The sequence below is a fragment of the Poecilia formosa genome, unplaced genomic scaffold (genome assembly GCF_000485575.1).
Source record: "Poecilia formosa unplaced genomic scaffold, Poecilia_formosa-5.1.2 Scaffold136, whole genome shotgun sequence".
Lineage (NCBI taxonomy): Eukaryota > Metazoa > Chordata > Actinopteri > Cyprinodontiformes > Poeciliidae > Poecilia > Poecilia formosa.
Window position 1 is genome coordinate 1555437 of NW_006800075.1, and position 21087 is coordinate 1576523.

Below are 21087 nucleotides of genomic sequence, written 5' to 3' on the forward strand. Positions count from 1 at the left end.
ATATATTCTTGAGCTTAGATGAAAAACATAATTTTGAAAAAAAAAAGGACCTCTTTTCTATTTCTTTTTTTAAGGGTTATTTTAATTTTTTTTTTTTTTTACTATTTTAACTGTAAAAACAACTTAATTTGAGTGTCTTCTAATCAAATTTTATCTGCAAAAACAAGTGATCATCCCCAGGAACAAACGACTTTCACAATGAGGAATCAAGGCGTGAAACAGGATGTATTTGAATACTAACACACTTCTTGGTTTGCCTTTTTTATGGGATTTATTTACAGTAACAAAAATATAGGATATCACCACTTCTATCCTTTAAATGAGATGATGGGATTTGCACGTGAACAGTTAACAGCAGAGACCAGATTAAATGTATTCGTTTATTTGGAACCCATCTCCAAATCACGTCAGAAACTTTTCTTTTTTCCCCTCCTCCTTTTTTTTGTTTTTTTTTACTTCCCATTTCACAAAATATTTACAAAAAAAGATACTTTTTTTTCTCCCCTCCCATAATGTTAGCTGTTGTAACAACTCCTTTATAGGACGATGAATCACTGCTTACATCTCTCATCTTTGTTCTTTTAGAAAAAGTTCATGAAAAACTTCCTCCTCCCGCCGTTTGTTTCTTTCATACAGTCATTTAAAACAGCATACAGTCCCCCCTTCCCCATTGTTCTGCGTTTGAGTGCTTAAAAAAAACAGAAAGAAATTCTTCCTTGCATGCTTTCAGCTGCAAACAGGAAGCCAAGAGCTCATGTGCTTTTTTTTTTTTTTCTTCTTTTTTGAGAGGAAGTGACATCTTTGCCCTGCAGGAAGTACAATTACAGCATCGTCAGATCGTCCAGATGCATGATTGGTTTGGTTTGTCCAGTTTCTGTCTCTACATGATTCCTACAGATGTACCAAATAACACAAAGCCATAGTAATCACAAAGAAAGGGGGAAAACAGTCTTCATAGGTTTTTGTTTGCCCTCTTGTGGCAGCAGGAAGGGAGTTTAAGGAATTAGGGGGCTGCTTGTGCCCAAAGACGCAGCGTTGTAGTCCCACCCCTGTAGCAGGAAGGCGTCCACAAGTGCATTGTGGGTGTTCCATGGAAGAGCGTTTTGCGTTCAAGCTGTGCGACGCATCCCTGAACTTAGCAAATGAAAAGGAAGAAGAAGTGCAGAGATGATAAAAAAATCAAAACGAGACGGAGAGAGCGGGAAGAAGTGGAGGCCATCTCCTCCTCTTTTTGAAAAAGGATCAAACAAAGTCAGCTTGTGGACAAAAATAATATATGAACATCATAAGGCAGCTGGGCCTCAGCATAACTGCAGGGGTGATTATATCAAGAGAAACACGAGCTGAAACCAGAAGCCTGTTATCTCCTTTTCCCTTTAGCCTCGGTGAAGCATTGTGTAGAAGAATGAAAACATTTTTTCTAATAACAGTTCATTTTCTATCAATTTGCATCCTATTCTATAAATAAAAAGATTAACATCACCCTCTTGTCTCCAGATAGTTTTTTTTTTCTTCCCTGTGTAAAAACGCAGAGCCGAGTTGTGCCGAAGTGAGCAGAGTTTGTGTTTTATCTACATGAAACACTGGATGAAATTAAAGGAACAATTAAAATGGATCAACCCTGCCCCCGAATGTGTGTGTGTGTGTGTGTGTGTGTGTGTGTGTGTGCGTCTTCTACATCAGTTTCATTCACTGCAAAAACAAACTCTTACCAAATATTTTTGGTCTAGTTTCTATTAAAAATGTCTTATTTGTAGCAAATGTTTTGAAAGAAAGCAACTCTTCAGCCTCAAATTTATCCTTTTACTGAGAATAAATTTAATGTAGCAAGCTTGAAAAAATTTTAAATTTGAAACAAGATGCCTCTTAAAACAGTAAGTGTGCAAAATTATTTTTAATTTTTGAATGAATAACATCCCTTTCTTACAAAAAAAATTCCCCCATTTCCCCCCCAACCTCCCTTTGGTTCATGTGTTTGTTTGTTTGGACTCCCCTGTTTTTAAGTCAATGATTACTTTAATATTGTTGAAAAAGTACTTGGCAGATTATTTCACCTATGACAAGACATTTTCTCCATGTAACAGTAGAAATAATCTATTACTAATTTTTCATTAATATTAAAGGAACAGACTTAAAACAAGTTCCTATATCTTCCTGAAAAATTAGTTTGGTTTTATTTCAACTTTACTAAAATATTTGCACTAGAAACCAGAGAAAAATACTTGGTCGGATTCTGTTTTTGCAGTGTTCGTGAGCTCAGCCACTATTTGTAGATTTCAGGTTTATAAATCTGTAAAGGTGTGTGCTATTTTGGTGCCCGTCTCTATTTTAAGAGCATAACCGCTGCGTTAACTGGTGACGTAGTGCTTGGTGGACGGTTGCCCGTACAGCCCGTAGAAATCTGCATGTCTGTGCGTCTGTGAGGCATCTATCCAGTCCCTCACCGCCAGCCCCTGCATGGACGGCCCTCCGGAGGCCAGGCCCGGAGGGGGCGGGTAGTCCTGGGGGCTCACCCAGGGGAAGGAGCCCGAGCGCGGGTAGGGAGGGTGGCTGCGGTGGCCTGACACCGACGGCACTCCGGAGCAGTAGCAGTTATCCATGGTGCAGACCAGGATCTTCCTGCCGCCGTACTGCGGCAGCACGGCCTGCTGGGAGGAGTGGGAGGAGCCGCTGCCGCCCGGCGGGAAGTGGGAGGAGCCGAACACGGAGCCGGAGTGATGGTTGGTCAGGGAGCCGCTCCCGCTCCCGGCGCCGCCGCCCTCGCCGATGTGAGGCGGCGCACAGGGGCCCAGAGTCTGCTGGTTGGCGGACTGGCCCTCTCCAGAGGCGGAGCCGGACCCCAAGTAGGGCTGCTTGGCTAACGACGAAGAGGAAGAAGAGGAGGAAGATGAGGATGAGTCTTTGAAACCCGCAGTGGCGTTTTTCCCCGTGCTGCCATTTCCCTCCGGGAAGGCGGTGGAATGTTTCCGTTTCTCCGCCCCGGAGCCGGAGCCGGAGCTCTGGCCACTGGGGAAAGAGGCGACGGTTTGCAGGAACGCCGACGGCGGGGTGAGAGGAACTGAGACAAAACACACAAATTAAAAAACATTTAATCACAGAGGGTCAGGCTGATTCTCCACGTGCCAAATGTAACGCTGCCTACCCTCAAGCGTTCGCTTCAAGCTCTTCTCTCGCTTTGCGATCTCAGAAAGAAACAGCTTAGAGTTCAGATTCCCCACTTTGTAAGGAGGGAGGCTGCTGCCCACGCATGCCTGCGACCTGCAACAAGGTGACAACAGCAAGAAATCATGATGAAGCATCGCAATAAAGTAGAACATAATCAAAACGTTTGTTTCTGTAATTCACTTCAGAAAGTTAAACTCGTTTGTTAAAATTGATTTACGACACACAAAGTGATATTCTTCAAACACTTTTTTCCTGTTAAGGAATTTAGTTATAGAGAAAACTTAAATATTGAATAAGATTATTAAGAAATATTTTTAATACAGAAATGCAGAGCTATGGCTGCATCATCACTGACAAAAAGTTAATTTCTAGAGAAGCTGGCTGGCTATTCAAAAAGTACTGTATCCAAGAACATTAATGGAAAGTTTAGTAGAAGAAAAAACTAAGGTACATAAAATAAAAAAGTGGAGAGCCAGAGAATCCAAATAGCTGAAAGTCCAGTGTGAAATTTTCCACAGTAAGTGAAACCACTTACTGTGGATTTGAAACTTCAGCTCAGAGGCTGAAGTTTCAAATCCGATTCTAATTTCAGCAAAATTAGTTATCAATTGTCCTGACTAATCACCCTCACATATTAGGGTGATGACCCTCACATGACACCTTCACATGTCATCATCAAGCACGATGGCCGTCTGCGATCTGGTAGATAAAATCAAGTTCCCTTCTGTGAACTGAACCAGTTCAGGAACTCGTGTTCCTGTTTTCAGTAAATTGCTAAACGACACTTCTAAGACAAAATGTGCAATCGCCGCTGCTGATCGCCTGCATGTCACGCTGCATCGATGCAACAGTTCGCATATGAGCCACATGGCTTAAAAAATTACATTTAAACATTTTTCATACCAGATTGATTTTTTTCTCACTTTATTTTCTAAAACAAAAATTAAAAATGACAGAAAACATTTTTGAAAAATGTATTCATTTTCTTTTAAAGCCTGCCTTCTGTGAGTGGTGTGATGTTGCTGAAAATGTTTGCTAAATTACAAAAATAAAGTCTTCATATTAGCAGAATAAAAACATAAGATTTCCAGAGCAACTTAAAATTACGAGAAAAACATTTTAATGACTGATCAATTTGATAAGTTATTTTGCTCAGATGTGACAGCATCATGTGATTCTTTATAATTAAACTGTTTAAAATGGTTTCAAAGTTCTATTACTGGTAATAATTCAATGCTAATGTGTTAAAAGATTAAGTATTTGCTTATTGTAAAACCAACTTCACAAGACACTCAACATTCCTCATTTGGACTTTTTGTTATTTTCCATGTAGGAGTTCTCATAAAATTATTACTTTCCCTTTCTAAACATTACAAAAATTTATTTGCATGTAAATAATTTAATCTACACAATACATGAGTTCACATTATGAATTGGACTGCTGAAAAAAAATGAATTTTTTGCTCATATTCTGCACCAGTATCACCCAAAAGGCAAGCAAAAAATGAGGCGATCTCCTCGTTTAGCTCTCTGACCTGTCTGTGAGGATTTTAACGGGTTTCGTGTTCTTCATGAAGCTCAGCTCCTCCGCCTTGCTGAAGGCCGTGTGGATGGAGCTCAGCAGCTTCTGGGCCTCGTGCCGCTGCTCCCCCAGGGCCAGAACCTGCGCCGCGTTCTCCTGGAAGAAGCGAGCCTGAGCCCGGTCCAGGGCCTCCAGCGTGCGGCCGAGGTCCTCCTCCAGGAGCTGATGCATGCGCTGGTACTGCAGGCGCACCTCCTCTTTCAGCTCACACACTCTGTCCTGTGGACGGTTTAAGAGTGAATTAAAACTGCTCTTTGGATATTTCCAGAAAAAAAAACTGTCACCATTTTGTGAAAGCATAGCATGAGACAGTTAACACTGGGCAACAGCCAATAAAATTGTCTGGGGTTTTTAAAACTGTTTTAGGGTGATTTTGATGGGCTGAATCCAAAAATCACGTTGGTTTTGCTCAATCGGGTCAACTTTCTGAACTGAGCTACGTATTAGTTTGGGATGCAGTCATGACACCTGATTACTGTTGGACATTTCTGCTGCTCAGCATACGAGGCGTTCAAAGGAACAGAAGTTCATGCCCCAGTGAAGACGTAAGGTTCAATTTACAGAAATCCAAGTTTGTATCATTTAATTAATATACTCTGGTATAAAACAATTTTTTTTCTCCCAAAATCTCTTTTGGATGAGAAATCTTAACGGAAATGAACTGATAATGTCACAAAAATGTTATCAATTTAGTCAGAAGATCAGATTTCTCTAAACCAAATTAGAATAAAAACCTGACCCGATTGAGAAAAATGGATGGCATTTTTGGATTCAGTGGTGTAAAATAGTCCTAATTCAATGGAAAAAACAGACAATTTCCAAAATATATTTTTTAGTAGCCCAGTGCAATCCCTGAGCTAATATTGCAGTCTACAGAAATGCACAGCTCCCGACCAAAAACAACCAATCGGAGTCAGGAGGCGGGTCTTAGTGCTGTCAATCAACCTAATGTACACGCTGATAAAAATGCTAATGACGGACAACAACTTACAGTTACAGGAAAACCAATTACCTGCTGTTATTGGCTAGTTGGTCATTCTAGCTAGCCTTAGCTTTAAGACCTGCCTTCTCGCTCTCATTGTGAGAAGGCAGAGGAGCTAGATATTTTCACAGATTATCTGTCTCATACCATACTCAGGGTTTCCCCCAGTTTATTATAAGCCTGGCGGGTCACCAGGCTTTACTTGTGCCCCCACCAGGCTTAGCATAGCTTGTTTATTTAAGTTTTTTTTAAATGTTTGCATTTTTTAAGACTTTATAGATGGTGTTCAGACAAAAACGCATGACTATCAAGTGATATTTTCAAATTTCCTGTCAACTTTAAACTTTTTTTTAACTTACTGCAAGTCTTATATGTCAAATATGCAAAAATATATATTGTTTATAAAAGTTGCGTACTGCAGCTTCACAGTTAAAATGTGTGAATAAAGTCCTTCATACGTACCTCCACTGTACACTTGTCAGAGTCAAGCTTGCAGAGCTGTTCTTCTATCTCCTGCACTCGCTCCTCCACGCGCTCCTGCTGTCTCAGCAGGTTTTGCTGGAAAAAAAAACAACAACAGAAAGCCAAGAAAAAAGGGAAGTTATAACCTCCAGTTAGCCATAAGCATTCGCTCACCATACCAGAGATACTAGAGCTCCTGGAGCTGGCTAATTTAGTCTCCATCCAACATGCAATCCCTGCTAGGGAGGGAAGGAGGGGGATGCTGCCATGGCAACCAGCAGCTATTTAGTGTTTGCATTAGAGAGTGAGGACCGAAGTTGGGGGAGCTGGAGGCAGAGAGCAGAGATAGATAAATGGTCAGTAAAAAGCTCCGGCAGCTCTGCTCTCCCCTTGGTGCACCTCCGCCTCTTCCTCCTCCTACTCCTCCTCTTCCTCCCCCGTCCAGCACTTTCCTCCTAAAAGACATTAGATCACCCACTGGAGGCTGCTCCATGAGCTGTGGCGATGTGTTAGCAACAGCACCTGTTATTTCTGGGAGGAGGATGGCATGTGAGCAGTGGCAGACGGCTGCTCAGCCAAACCATCTCCCTGCTCGGCAAAAACAAAAACATCTTATCAGGTGTTTCTGGTGCAATTTCAAGTGCAAATATCTTAGCAAACCTGAAATAACACAAAACGTACAAGTAACTTTTTAAGCAAGACATAGGAGTTTTTTTAAGTCAGCAATTCCTTAATATTGATTAAAAAAGTACTAGTTTCACTGGCAGATTATTTCATTTATAACTAGTACTCTATCAAAAGTTGAAAAGTTACTTTTAAGTTAGTAAATTTGAAATAAGACAAAACTAAGATATTGTGTTTTTGTAGTATGTTCAGCTTTAGCTGCAAATAAACTAGACACAGGTGCTTATTATCATTATTATTAATGTATTATTATTATTATTATAACTGGACAATCTGGCTTAAAAATAAAATATTTGATTTTAATAATTGATAGAAATTGATTTATTGTCCAGTACTAATTAATTTGGACTTGCTAAACTAATGTTGTCCAAATTGTGGTCAGGGGGCCATTTGAGGCCATCAAAGTGATTTTCTTAAGCCCCTGAATCATAATTTAAAAAACAAACAAACAAACAAAAAAGTATATAGATTATGCTACTCTTACAGGGTACTGAATTTAATAATTAAATACTTGAGCATGTCTACAGTGTAACCAATAACAGAACATTTTCTGGTTGTTTATCATTTAAAGCTAGACAAATTGCATGAATAACAAAGCAGAGTTTCCAAAACAATAAAATAGGCCTATGAGTCTTATTATTGTCTGATTCTTCTTGTGTTAGAAATACTATCAGAGTATTGTTGTTTTATTGTGTTTATACAAACATGGAGAATCAACATTCAGTTTTGTACTTTACTACTCTAGAACAAACTTAGACAGCACCATCATCTACTTAGCAACCCAAAACAACTAAATGGCAACATTTAGATTTATGATCAAACATGGAGAACCAACCTACATAAATAAAACCTCATCATAACTTATGAAAATACTCCTCTTTATTCAAAACCGTTTACCTATAAACATTCTGTAATCCTCATCGATTTAGTATCGGGGATAATCTGCAAATTTAAATATCCTCACAAATAAAACCGAAAACTTGCATTAATATTGCAGGAAAGCCTTTAGATAGAGAGAGAGTGAATCCTAAACGATCAGCTGCTCCCTCCAGCTGAAGGTTTCTTCACATGCCATCATCATCCTCAGCACAGAGGCATTCCAGCACACAGCAGCTGATTTTACCATTAGTGATCAGCTGCTTCAGAGGCTGATAGGAAGGAAAAGCTGCACAGTGTCGGGTCTCGGCGGCACATGGTCGGGAATCGCTGCCCTACATAGCTCTGTTACATGCACAGTTGGTTGGATCCAGGACGGTGACCTGGTTGTGCTGACTGATTGAGTTAGGCTCTGAGCAGAAGCCAGCGCAGGACCAGGAGGAAGAGGGAGAGGAGGAGGAGGGGGAGGGGGCGTGTCTAGCTACATGTATGGGATACCTTTGGGGGAGGGAAGCAGAGGTTAAAAAACAGAGGAAGGGTGCTCTTCAGCTGTCATTTCACTACAGAGCCCCTTCCATCAGCGCAGGAGAGGAGGGCTAGGGGGAAGGTCGGGTCTGGCTTTGGGTGGCTGCTGGATGGCGAGAGGGAGGTGAAAGAGGTTTGGGGGCTGATGGAGGTGGAGAGCAGGGCAAGGGAGGGGCTGCAGGGTGAGGGAGGGGCTGTAGGGTGGCGAGTGCATCATCATCATCATGAGGACATGGTGGCAAATAACTAAATATCTGGATGAACTGGTCCTGGTCCTACAGCGGCTGACTAAAGTCGCATAATTACACATTTCTGACAATTATTGAGTCAGTAAGTAATATTATTATTATTATTATTATTACTTTGTTCTCAGTTATGTATGCATGTTTGCGGTTTGTCCTACTGATTTCTTGTTTTCAAAAACATGTTTGAAATAAATAAATAAATGAAAACAAAATGACTTTTTATGTAATATTTACATTATATTAAAATTAGGACCAGGATTTTAAAGTGTCAATTTCAATTAATTAATTACATAGATCTTAATGCGTTAAAAATTTTAACCCAGTGAATCACGTTTTTTTTTTTTTTTTTTTCTGCATCTAAAAGTCCCAAGCCGGAACTTTTCTTGTGTGTTTCTAGTACGTCCATAAAAGTGACGCATAAGCAGCGTCTGCAAACAAATATATGGATGACAAAGCTGCTTCTCTTGGACCATTGGGGACTCAGTTTTGCTTCAAAAAGACTATTGTTGTGGTCAAGTTGTGCTAAAAGGAGTTAGCCAGTCACCAAAGTCATTAAAGCCTAAAATACCATGTCAGTGCTAAACATGTAGCTGCAGCACAGACGCCCCCAACACCGTCGTCAGCAGTGCAGGTCGCTTTTAGTATAAAGACCGTGACAGTCTGGACAGATTTTAAGATGCAAGATTCAAAATTTCAGAAAGTTATTCTGTCATTATTTATTTATTTCAAACAGACAAAAAGTAAAAACAATTAAAAAAATAAAATAAAATTAATTATCACGCAATTTTGCACTGTTTGAAAAAGAGCAGGTTGAAGATACATGATTTTATGATTTCCTGCTCCTCTCACACTCATCAATCTACAAACATTTAAATCTCTAAACACCAGATAAACTTAAATTATTTCCACATTACATGACTGATTCTTATCCTTAAATGTACAATCATTTATAAATTTTTTATCACCGACAACAACATTTTTGGTCCTTGGGACACCGAATCTATGCAACATATTTCCCAATGTTGCATAAGCAGTTTTTTAAACTGGTTTATATTTGTACTTTTTCTGAACTGTCAGTTTTCACATTTAAAATTTCTGTTTTTCTGTTAGGCTCCACATCTAGTGGGCTAACTTGTGCAAATAAAATCTCAATATCAGCGTGTGCAATATTTATATCACAAAGAACTACAAACTTGCCTTTTACATGCTAATGTAACATTTAACCAGGTGGACAAAGCTTTACAGCAGAAGGTGCTCCAATTGGACAAAGAAAGAAAATAGCAACCGATATTGGCATCGCAATAATTACCAGTATTGTGCAGCAATATATATATATATATTTTTTTTTAAAAACTAGTCTTGGTTAAAACATGAACTGTAGCTCAAAAAAAGTCTTGATCTCTAAAGGAATATATCTGGGAAACAAGAACAACACCTACAAAACATTATTAGAGATGGATAGCCAATAGATATTAATCTCTGCAACAGCACCAATAACCTGATTATTTTTTTTATGTGCAACCAAATATGAAAATGCTTATCAGACCTGTTTTAACCATCTGGTACAAATTTAATAACCTGGATCAATACAGCACAAGTTAGAATATTTAAAACTAAATCAGGGCTATTTGTGCTCAGTGTTATGGCTGCATATAAGAAAACATAAAAATGGAAACATGCAGGTTTTTTCCTGATTTAGCACCTTTTCGTTGTTTTACCTGTAAATTTTAACCGCCTTAACACGTCTAGTGGGCTAACTTAGATTTTATATTTTATAATGTATTTTTTGGGGGGGGATGGGACAATACAGTGCAAATAAAATCTCTTACACTAGAAATCAAAATCAGGATGTTAGTTTTAAAAGTTTATTGGAAAAAGCGTTGGTGGGATTTTATATAGTAGGTATTTGAGACAAAAGTAGGGCATTTTAGAAATGGCAATAAAAAAGTAAAAGCAATACAACATTTAAACAACAAATGGCTTCCTAACCAAGGGATGTACATGTCAAATATAGAAAACGTATAAAATAAAATGATTTGAAGTTTACATTTAAAAACTAATCCATTAATCTGTTAGATTTGGATGGTGACAACTCTGCTGATGTTTGTTTTTTTTTTACAAATGTTTTATTACTCATACAATCCAAACCGGATGAAAATCACCAGATTGCAAAGATAAACAAAAATGTGATGGGTGGGGATCCACCGATCACAAGTTGGTGGCCAAGTTCTGTGAAGCCATAACCTGCTGGTACTAGTTTTTCTTTTTAAAACCTATAAGAGCAGCTCTGAAAATATATTTATTCCAGTCTTTCTAGCAGTAATTATTTATATTGGGAGCAGAGGTCACATGTTAAACAAGGAAAATGATAACAGTGTAGATTTTAAGCTAATAGCATTTAAGATGTTGATGCTGTTAAGGGTTAGAATTGTTAACAAGACTAAAAACAGACCAACAAAGCCTTAGTTTAACAAAAGCTGTCAATATTTTAAAGTTCAGAATATTCAATGCAGATAGTTGAAAAAGATAAAACCTTTGCTGTGCACCGTTTAGCCTTCCCTCAGGAGCAACTTCCACACCGAAGTGTAATGTTTCTAATAGCCCGACCTGGTAGCCTATATGGTTGTGTGTTCATTGAACATAAAAAAATATCCTTAAAATTTCAATTTTTTAAAATTATTTTTCAATAATTATCCAAAAGGTAGAAAACACCAAAAGTAGTGGGGTTGAAACAATTAATCGTGACGAACCAATTTTTGATATATACTGTCAACTAATATAGTAATTGGTTAGCTGAACCACAAAGATTCAAAAAAGTCAATTTGCTGAAAGAACACAAAGCCAAAACTATTAAAAAAACACACAAAAAAACATACATTTTCCACTTAACACTAAAATATCTTGGTCTTGGCTTCACCTGGTTCAAATTCTGTAAAAAAATGTATGCACCTTTGGCTATCCATGTATCAATCGTTTAATCAAAACAACAATAAACAGATCAATGCTACACTGAGTTTTTTATGTGTTGATGTTAGAAATATTTATTTATTTTTTGCTTCGTTACAAATGTTTAAGTGTTCACTAAAAGAATGTTTGTTGGGCAATAAAATCTTCATTATCTAATGTATAAAGGGAATTGATTTGTTCATTTGCATCTTTTAATGTTTTTCTAATATTGCATAAAGAAGGTTGAATAAAGAAAAATCTGTAGATTGTGCCTTTCTTTTTCTTATCCAATAGATAGATTAATAGATAATTAAAATAACCAGTAGTTACAGCCCTAAAAAGTAGTTTCTATACATTTTTTGCTACTTGGGGTAAAACTGTAACATTGCATGTTAGTAAAAGTAGAAGACTCTGTTCAGTTTTTAATAGTTCCACCCAACGGCCATGTCACGGACCCTCAGAGGACATTTAACTGTACGTACAGCTGAGTCATAGCATTACCAACAGGAAAGGCAGCCTAGTATGTCATGGTTGACACCTAAAAATGTTGGGTGAACTATATGAGTCAGTGAGAAGTGACGCCTTCGTGTTTCTCCTCTCGGCACAAGCTGCGTTGTCACACCCCATTTAAACGTTTTTAAAACCGGCAAGAGCAACCGGTGTGACCCCTGTGCGAACCAGAGGTGGTGAACACCCGGACCCCTCCCCCAGAAACCGAATAGGTTAAAAAAAAAAAAGAAAAAAAGAAAAGTCCGCAGAGGCAAGTGATGAATCACTTTAATCCCTCTTTCCTTCGAGTTCTCTCCAACTGCCCCGCCCCCTCCGCTCGACAACTGGTGATCCCTGTGCTCGGATGCACCTGTGCTGGGGAGATAAGGCCCTCTGAGGGGCCCTCATTGTTCCTCCCTCCACCGCATTGTTTGCCATTCCAATAGATGAGAATGGAGACTTGGAACGGGCCGCAACTGAAAACATGCCGGATAAGAGTGGAAGCACTCAAAATGCACGCATTTCATAAAAAACATGAACATCTGATTTTGATATTCCCCCCCCCCATCAGATTTTCATCCCAAATTTCTCCAGTGAAGTAATTTTAAATGACAGCGAGAGACCACAGAATCTGGCACTTGCTATGTTGATGTTAAGAATATAAAGTAGATGTATGTAAAGAACACTCTTTTGGTTAGTGAAGTAGCATTATAGATACACTTGAACTTTCCTTCTTGATAACCATAATCCAACAAACTCCAACAAGTCAGGTTTGGAAAATTTACAAGTGGATGTCAGTTTCCCTTTTTGGTTGGTTCTGGATTTAACTGGATATGAAAAGGAGTCGATTGCCACAGAATATTTTAGGGATGTTTCACAGCTGCTACGGCAAGTGATGATTTAAGGTTTTTTTTTATTAATGATCTAATCAGTTAGCTGTGAGGAAATGGTGTCATTTGGCTCCGATGCCTAAAATTGACTCCCAGAAGGTTGCTTGTGTTTATTTTGGCCTGATTAGAGTCATATTTGTCATATTTTGCAAGAGTTAACTCGCCCAAATGGGAGTCAAAGCCTTGAATAATTGAAACTGGATGCAATATATGTCTTTCAGACAAACACATGAGATCAAATTTAAAAACGAGAGATTTGATTTTTGGTTATTTGTTTAGAATTCAGAAGAAAACTTGAAAAACAAATTTTAAAAAAAATTATAGATAATTCAGTGAGTAGGAGGTAGAGGTGTGAATTAGGGAAAAGAGAAACCGACCAATAGCCTGTTTAACTGCTTATAGCGGTGCACTGATTGGCTGATACCAATTTCTGTTTTTGTTTTTTTAGTGCTGACTGGCCAAAGCCCAGTTTTTCTCCCATAAGGATTATAAAATGTTTTCTAGTCCAAAACGTGCTGCAGGCTCTTTGATAGATGCAGCCATTTTTAATCCAATAAAAAAATAAAGAGATTCAATGGTCATTCCCACCGTTATACAAATAATTTAAAAAAAATGCTTGAAACATATTTCAGAACCTAAGTGCAGTTCTGAGCACAATTTTTAAAATTTGAGTTAAATTCAATATTTATTTTTACATAATCAATCATCCTTGCAACATGTCACCCTCCTTTGATTCTTATTTTACTACTTCTTGTGTGTTATCTTGCAGCAATTTGTGAAAATGAATCCATTTATGCAAAGGGCTGAAATGACTAATCAGATTAATCCTGATTAACTGCAGAAGCATCAACAGCCTGAGAGCAGTTACTTATACAAAACTGGACAAAAATATACACATTTTTCATTTAAGATACGAAAACTTTGAAAATATGTTCTGCACAAAACTCCTCAAGTGGCATAGTTTTAGCTTCTCCCAGTTCAAATTGTGTAAAAACCATAAGCACCTTTTGCCACACATTTATTAAACAACTAACTGATGTATTGATGCCAAGTCAAGCAGAAAGGTTAGAAAGTTTTTTAGATGCAGATGCACCCTTTGGTACAAATAATCAAGGGTAAAGGAATGCTGTGTTATTGCATCTTAGGCAATACTTTTTTTTTTTTTAAGCAAATTAACTATTGGCTTATATGTATAAAATGCTTAAATGAAATACCTGAAGAATGAGCCGATTTAATTAATTGTTCAATCGTTTAGCTGCAGCCCTACTTTTGACAGAATGTTTCTCTGTTAGAAGGGAGTGGTTCCCTCCCACTGTCGCCACATACTTCCTCAGAAGGAGCGGCAGCAGCTCGTCCAATGACTCTATGAAATTGGCTGGGCTTCCCGAGATAGAGACTCTTTACCCACCTGGCTTTAAAAACTGAATCTGACCGGATTTAACTGGAATGTATTGCAGTTGATTTTGACTCAATTATTAGATTCAACTCATTATGTTGCAATTATTCGTATGATAAAATTGAATGAGTTTAATCATTTCCATTCTGATTATTAAGATTTTTTGAAGGGAAATTTTGCTGACAGAGACTTTATAATCCATTTTGTTTATGGTTTCCGTTGTGAGTTGACTTTATTTGCGTCTTATTGTGGATATTTACAATGTCTTCCACTTCTAGTTTGAAGAGTTCTTTACAAAAGTAAGTTTACCGTTTCAAAAAAACAACAATAATGGGACAACTTATCGCCCAGGCCTGGAGAGAACAGAGTTCATCTTTACAGATAAACTAAACATGAAACTGAAAGCATTGATGTGTGAACACGGCATTTAGTGCGTCTTACTCTGATGTCGTTGCGCCGCAGCTCCACGTCGGTGACGGCATGACCGTGGCTGGGGTGGCACCGGGCGAAGCAGCAGTACTGGCACACCGCCGTCTGCTCGGCGTCGCAGTGGTACAGCCGGTATTCGTCGTGCTGCGGGCAGGTCCAGGCTTTGACGGCCTCCGCCTCCACCAGCAGGTGCCCCAGGGCCGAGCACGGCTGCTGCAGGTGCGTCTGGATGTGGGACTGGCAGCACGGGGCATTGCAGCGCAGGCACACCTTGACGGCGGGGAGCGGCGGGCCCCGGCGGCACAGGATGCACTGCAGCGTCGGCGTGCTGGCCTTCTCCACGCTCAGGGCGTTGTACTTCTCCACTATGTTGGACAGTTTGTGGTTCTTCTCCAGACTGGGCTTCTGCGTGTAGGCATGATTGCACTCGGGGCAGCGAGCCAGTGAGGAGTCTTTGGCCCAGGCCTCGCTGATGCAGCCCCGGCAGAAGTTGTGCTTGCAGGGCAGCTGGATGGGATCAGAGAACACGTGCAGGCAGATAGGGCAGATGAGCTCCTCCTCAAAACAGTTCCTCCACGTCTCAGCCATGTCAGAGGCCATGGTGGTGCAGGCAGGCATACAAATCAGACCTTTTTTAGGCCGCTTTGTGCGTCTCTCTCCCAGTGGAAACCCGACACTCAAAAACCCGAGTCCTGAAAGATCAATATTTGTATGCACACCCTCCCTGACAGATGACGAGTATTGCTTAGTAATGCAGCATGAAGGCAAATTCCCGGAAAACTGAGCTGAAGGAGGCTTCAGGCGAAACACCTTGGTGGATTTCAACACATAAAACAGACGGGGGGATGACGCTGTTCAGATTACAGGAAGCGGTGGTTTCCTTTCCTCCAAGTCACACTCGGAACCACCAGACCTGTCTTCAGTGATTCAGTGTGTGCTCACAGAACAGAACCAAACTCCGTCCGCTACAGGTAAACCAAGGCACAGAGAACCGCTTACCATCACCCAGATGCATGCATCTCCATGTGACACATGACAGGGATCTTGATCTTTTTTCCTGCTGCCACTCCAGGCCTTCACCCTAACCTAACGACGGATTATGGTCGACTATAGCAACCAATTCAGAATGAAAAACGGGCTGCTCAGGTCCACACCCTGGTTGCTATTCTCTATTCACACAGAGAAACGCCTCTGAAAATGTGACTGTATTCCATAGGAGCCTCAAGGACGCCTGATTCCCTCAATAATGAGTACGCAGCGCAATGCTTTTGTCCGCTGAATTATAAATAAGCATCCAGCAGCAATCTAATCACACACAACCTGCGATCGTTTGGCCGCAGGCTGAGAAAAACCCGTCGTATTGCTCAGATGAGAAGGGGAAAAAAACCCCAAGCACAACCTCCTGTCTTTATAATCATACACACACACACACACACACACACACAAAGCGATATTTCTGTTTGATGAATGTGGCATATATATGTACACAAGGCCTCTGCTTTCTGCTTTTTATGCCTTATCCAGTTTTCTCTCCCACAACAAAAGGCCTTATAATCTAACTCTTCTGAAAATTACACCCAGGCCATCACGTCGAGGCTGTTTACTGCATAGTTAATCGTTTTAATGGTCCAGTCCAGCTCCTGCGCACAAAACAAAGGCTTTTAGGATCCGCAGGAATGTTGGCTGTCGTTGCAGAGCCGTTTGCTTCCCCCCTCCTCTCCTCTCTCTCTCTCGCTTTGACACATCTATCAAATATCTCCTTTAAACAATGATTATTACCACCAATACCCGCCCCCCCCCAAAAGTACAGTTTGTTTTGTACTTTGGTCTCAAACCTTATTAGCCTATCGATGCCTCAGCCTTTAGCTAACAACATATTCGTCCCACTTCCTTATCTCGATTAAATCGCCTAAATTACCTCAGACGTCACCTCACCATTTTCTACCGTAGCACAGGTACACAAACACCGGACAGACGCCTTTCATTACAGCTACACTAATAGCTTTTTCGAGGCAGCCATATTTTTTTATATTTAGCTAATAAAAATACAAAAATATACCCTCCTGTTCTTAAAGGGGACGTCGCAGTTTTCTGTCCTTGTTGGGGCTAGCTGTCATCAGCCATCTTGTAAATCCTCATTTAAAAAAAACGAAAAGGAAAAAAAAAGAAAGAAAAAAAGAAAGAAAAGGAAATATCCGCCGAGAAAAGGCTGTAGGCTGTCTCAACGAAGCTGCTTTTCGATAGCTGAGCTACGCACAAATATACGAAGGAAAAGTCCCGTCACTAAAAAATACAAATCTGTCTTTCTTTCGGTTTTGTAGTCCTGAAGGAGCCGTCTGAACCGGAGGGGGGGTTTATGCTTATGTTTCGTGGCCTGATGTATCCGGTATGAGTCGATTCCGTGCTTCATAAAATCCTATACGGTTGTGAATAATAATGTGTGTTTTCTTCCCCCCCTCCTCTTCCTCTTCTCTCTTTTCTTTCTGTCTCTATCGGCCAGGCTGTGGGGAGAGAAGAGGAATGCAGACAAGCTGACTTAACCTGAGTCAAGACCGACAGCGTTAGCACACCACTTCCGGAAGGGCTTTTCAAAAATAAAGTTCTGCGTTCTAAAGGTTTTCTACTTATTTCTTTTTTTGCAACACACCTAAAAATAAACAGAAGCGGAGTTAAAACGTAACTAATATTTGAAAGATTTTTGACAGAAAGATTAATTACAATATGACCTTTTGAATGGTAATATTGAAGGATATTGAAGAGGATTAGAGCCACTAAAAAAAATAAATTTGACTTTAACTCCGAACTGTACAGAAGTACTTACCTGCCAGAGCTAAGGAATAAATTCTGAAACAATACCTCATTGTAACATGATACAAAAATCCTTAAAACTGGATAAAAGAGAAACTTTCTCATTTTAGTGAGATACTTTGTCAATTTAATAAGACACAGAACTCATTTTATGACAAGATTTATATAATAAAAACCAGAATGTTCTCTTGAAATGAGAAATGTCATAAAAGTGAAACAGCAACACCTTTTCAAGTGTCGCCCTGAAGAACAGAGTGAATAAATGGAGACTCAGATGGGTCCCCTTTATGAACTTTTAGGAAGTCGTAACCTGTCAAATTTATATCTCGTTAAAGTAAGATATAAAAAATATGTTCCTTAATCCCATTAAACTTGTTAAAACGAGAAACTTTCTCGTTATAAACCAGATACTTCTCCTGAATGTATTTCCTATTTCTGGGAGTCAAAACCTTCTGTAGAATTAAATTTCTATTCCCTAAAATACCTCAGTTCCAGTGTTGATCCAGTTTTCGCTCAGATATGGTTATATGAATATACATTTTACAAGCATATTTGCAGAGGTGAGCAAGCCACATGCAATATTTTAATGAAACAAAGAAAAAATAAATCGTCAAATAAACAATCTCAGACATATTTGCCTTGACAAATGAAAGGTGAAATTTTGAACTAAGGCTTTTAAGCTTATAGCGAATTAGCTTCTTAGCTAGCTAGTTAAAGACAAATCAATTTCTTTAATTTATGGCAAAACTGTAGCATTACAGCACAAATATTTTCAAACAAAATACAATCAAAGATGATTTGCAGTTGATTTGAATAAGCCATATTTTTTATCTTTTGGCTTTTGTGGTTATGTTTTTAGAATGGAGCTACGGATCTGGGGTGAGCCAGATCTTATTTATTAAAAAAATGTTCAAAAGTCTAAAAAATTAATTTAGATTTGTATGTGTAAAGAAAAAGAAAACCAAGCAATGCATACTTTTCCATCCACTTCACAAATATATTGGTCTTTACCTTAGGTTTTTATTTTATTTTATGTATTATGACAAAATGTAAAAAAAAAAAAAAAAAAAAGTTGAAGGGAAAGAAATATTTTTAAAACACAATGTCGCTCAAATTAAAATAAAAAAATCAAGGTCAAAAAGCTTACCCAGTCATTCCTGAGCTTTATTTTGAAACCTAATGGCCGAGCTTCCTGTTTGATTTAGCGACTCTTTGGTTGACCTGACGCAGTTTCTCTTCAACATGAACCATATGAGCCGCCCCCTCTTTCCTTCTTCCACCTTCCTACCAGCTCCACTGTCACGTGATTTGGACAAACCAGGGAGGAAAGGCCGGAATTACACTTAATGGGGTTACTGTATGTGTCAAGAGACCTGGACCCTCACCAGGTTTTTTGGACAATGGCTCATGTGCTGTACACGTGGGTGTGTGTTAATGATGAGGGAAATAGTTTTATGCAATAAAATCATACCCAAATATCAGCTACCAGCAAGTTAGACCTAAAAAGATGAAGTTTAAGTGTCCATTTTGTAACATAGAAGTAGAATTGATTAGTTATTTATTCTAACAATTGCTTACACCTTTTTTTAATTGCTACTATGGTTGGGTTTCACTGACTATATATTCAAGTACAGTAGAAAGTTTGCATACACTCATCATGAACATGGATTTTGAAGAATAAAAAAACAAGATTGAATGAAAAGGTTTTAACTTTCTTTTGTGTTTTCTATTCTCCAAACATAGTCACAATTACACACATAAGCTAAAATAATTAAAATTTGGTTCAAAAATCTTTTAATAATTTGATCACAATTACTTTTAACCTGATGAGACTGAGGCCTATTAATTTCTGATACATGATTGTGATTGATTGGAGCCCATAGTTTCTCTTTGACAGCATAAAAAGGAGCTGTTTCACGGCACTTATTGGACTGAGCAACAATAAGAACGATGGGAAACCAATAACAAGAAGATTATGTGAAGATTTTAAATCGTAAATGTATAACAACCGCATGGTGGTGGTAATGTTATACTTGGAGGTTTTTGCCTGTTGGAGTCTGTTTGTGTTTTGATTCAATGCAATTTAAATTTGCAGATATAAGAAGGGAAATTTAAAATATTGCCAATATTTAAATACAGAATACTTTTTACAGAAAAGGAAAAAAAAATAAATCACTTCAAAATATGCATTGCATTTCTTATAAGTTGTGTCCAGAATGTGTGGGATCTTCAGAGATTTTAGCCATATTCCATAAACATCCACCAGAAATTAATTCACCGATGATGAATTTACGCATGAACTCATGTAACTTAGAAGTTGTTGCTGGGTAAAAAGCATAAAGTTTAAGAGATCTCTAAGTTCCATTGCTTAAAACATCTTTTGTTATTAAAAAAAAAAGAAAAAACAACACAAATTTTTTAAATGAAAGAAGCCCTTCATGTTTCATTTTATAGCAGTCTGTGCCATAACTGCGGTCAGAAGACCGAATTATGAGAGGAAATAATGGATTACTGCTATTTATTTGAAACTGAGATAAGAATTTAATGAAATAATAGAAAATAAATTACAAAAACACCCAAAGCAACAATAAAATAAAGATCCACAATAATTATGTATTTCAGAAACAGTAATAATTTTTATATGTCACTGACCAAAAACAGAGGAAATTTAGTTTGATTTAACAACAAATTGTGACAACATAATGTTGCATGCCACTTTTTACAGCATATCTTAATATTTTCTTCAACTTTATGTGAAAAGGTAACTAAAATTACATTTAAAAAAATTTAAGAATCTAACATTGTAAACAATTTCTGTTTAAAACTAACTTTTAATCTAAAACTCTGCATTTGTTTATCAATGATGGTAATACAACTGTCACAGTTGATCACAACACATAATTTCACTCGGTTATAGTGAAATTATGTACGTAATTATGGGATTAAATGAAACACTTACAGTTTTTATTGACTGATTATGAAATAAGTATTTATACAATATGCTTCATCTTCCTGCTCAATTAAATATCGCGATACTTACAGTGAGAATTCATGTATTACTCAAACTTTTCTATGGTGTTAGTTCCCTGTCAGTAAATTAAATTAAAATATAACAGTGAGAGAAAGCCCTACTTTCGCAGGGCGCTCAAAAATTGAGACAAACTCTTATTGTTCCTCTCCACGGAAATCTTTAGTAAAAGGCGAAAGATTTATACGATCTGAAGAGAAACAAGAGTGTACTGATATGTACATTGATAGTAAGCCCTTATATTCACGGGTAAATAGTTTTCAATGACGGTTTCAGAGGTGAAAAAAAGAGAAGACGCATGAACTAACGTAAATTATCTGAAAAAGTGTAAACATATCATAGACTATGTTTTCACTTATTTTTAATGAAAAATAATTTAACTTTATTTGTTTTAGGAAACCTTTTTAACAATTTTGACGCAATGCATGATGGGATTTTACTGCCTTCCCCGCCCACCCTCGGTTTAGTTTAGCAGGTAAGGCATAACAGACAAACAAAAAGCTGTGTTTATTGACCCGAATTTAGAATATAATACAAAATTAATGCCCTATAATCGAAAGCAGCATGTTTGTTCTTGATT

The 21087-nt window shown here is 38.3% G+C and overlaps 1 protein-coding gene across 1 annotated transcript; it reads right to left on the bottom strand.

Moving 5' to 3' along the window:
• Positions 1-2247: 2247 nt before the first annotated feature.
• On the bottom strand, positions 2248-17226 carry LOC103145159 (probable E3 ubiquitin-protein ligase TRIM8). The gene is made up of 5 exons (XM_007562484.2): positions 14684-17226; positions 6192-6287; positions 4701-4966; positions 3143-3258; positions 2248-3058 (listed from the first exon to the last, which is right to left on the bottom strand). Exons 1-5 carry the CDS (start codon positions 15287-15289, stop codon positions 2349-2351), a joined length of 1794 nt encoding a protein of 597 aa, XP_007562546.1. The 5' UTR covers positions 15290-17226; the 3' UTR covers positions 2248-2348.
• Positions 17227-21087: the final 3861 nt, after the last annotated feature.

Excerpts from the sequence above, each read along its gene's own strand:
- LOC103145159 (XM_007562484.2), bottom strand. The coding sequence starts at position 15,289 with ATGCCTGCCTGCACCACCATGGCCTCTGACATGGCTGAGACGTGGAGG. Across the intron at positions 6,288-14,683 it reads TGCGGCGCAACGACATCAGA|CAAAACCTGCTGAGACAGCA; the intron begins GTAAGACGCACT and ends TTTTTTTTCCAG. Across the intron at positions 3,259-4,700 it reads GTTAAAATCCTCACAGACAG|GTCGCAGGCATGCGTGGGCA; the intron begins GTCAGAGAGCTA and ends ACCTTGTTGCAG.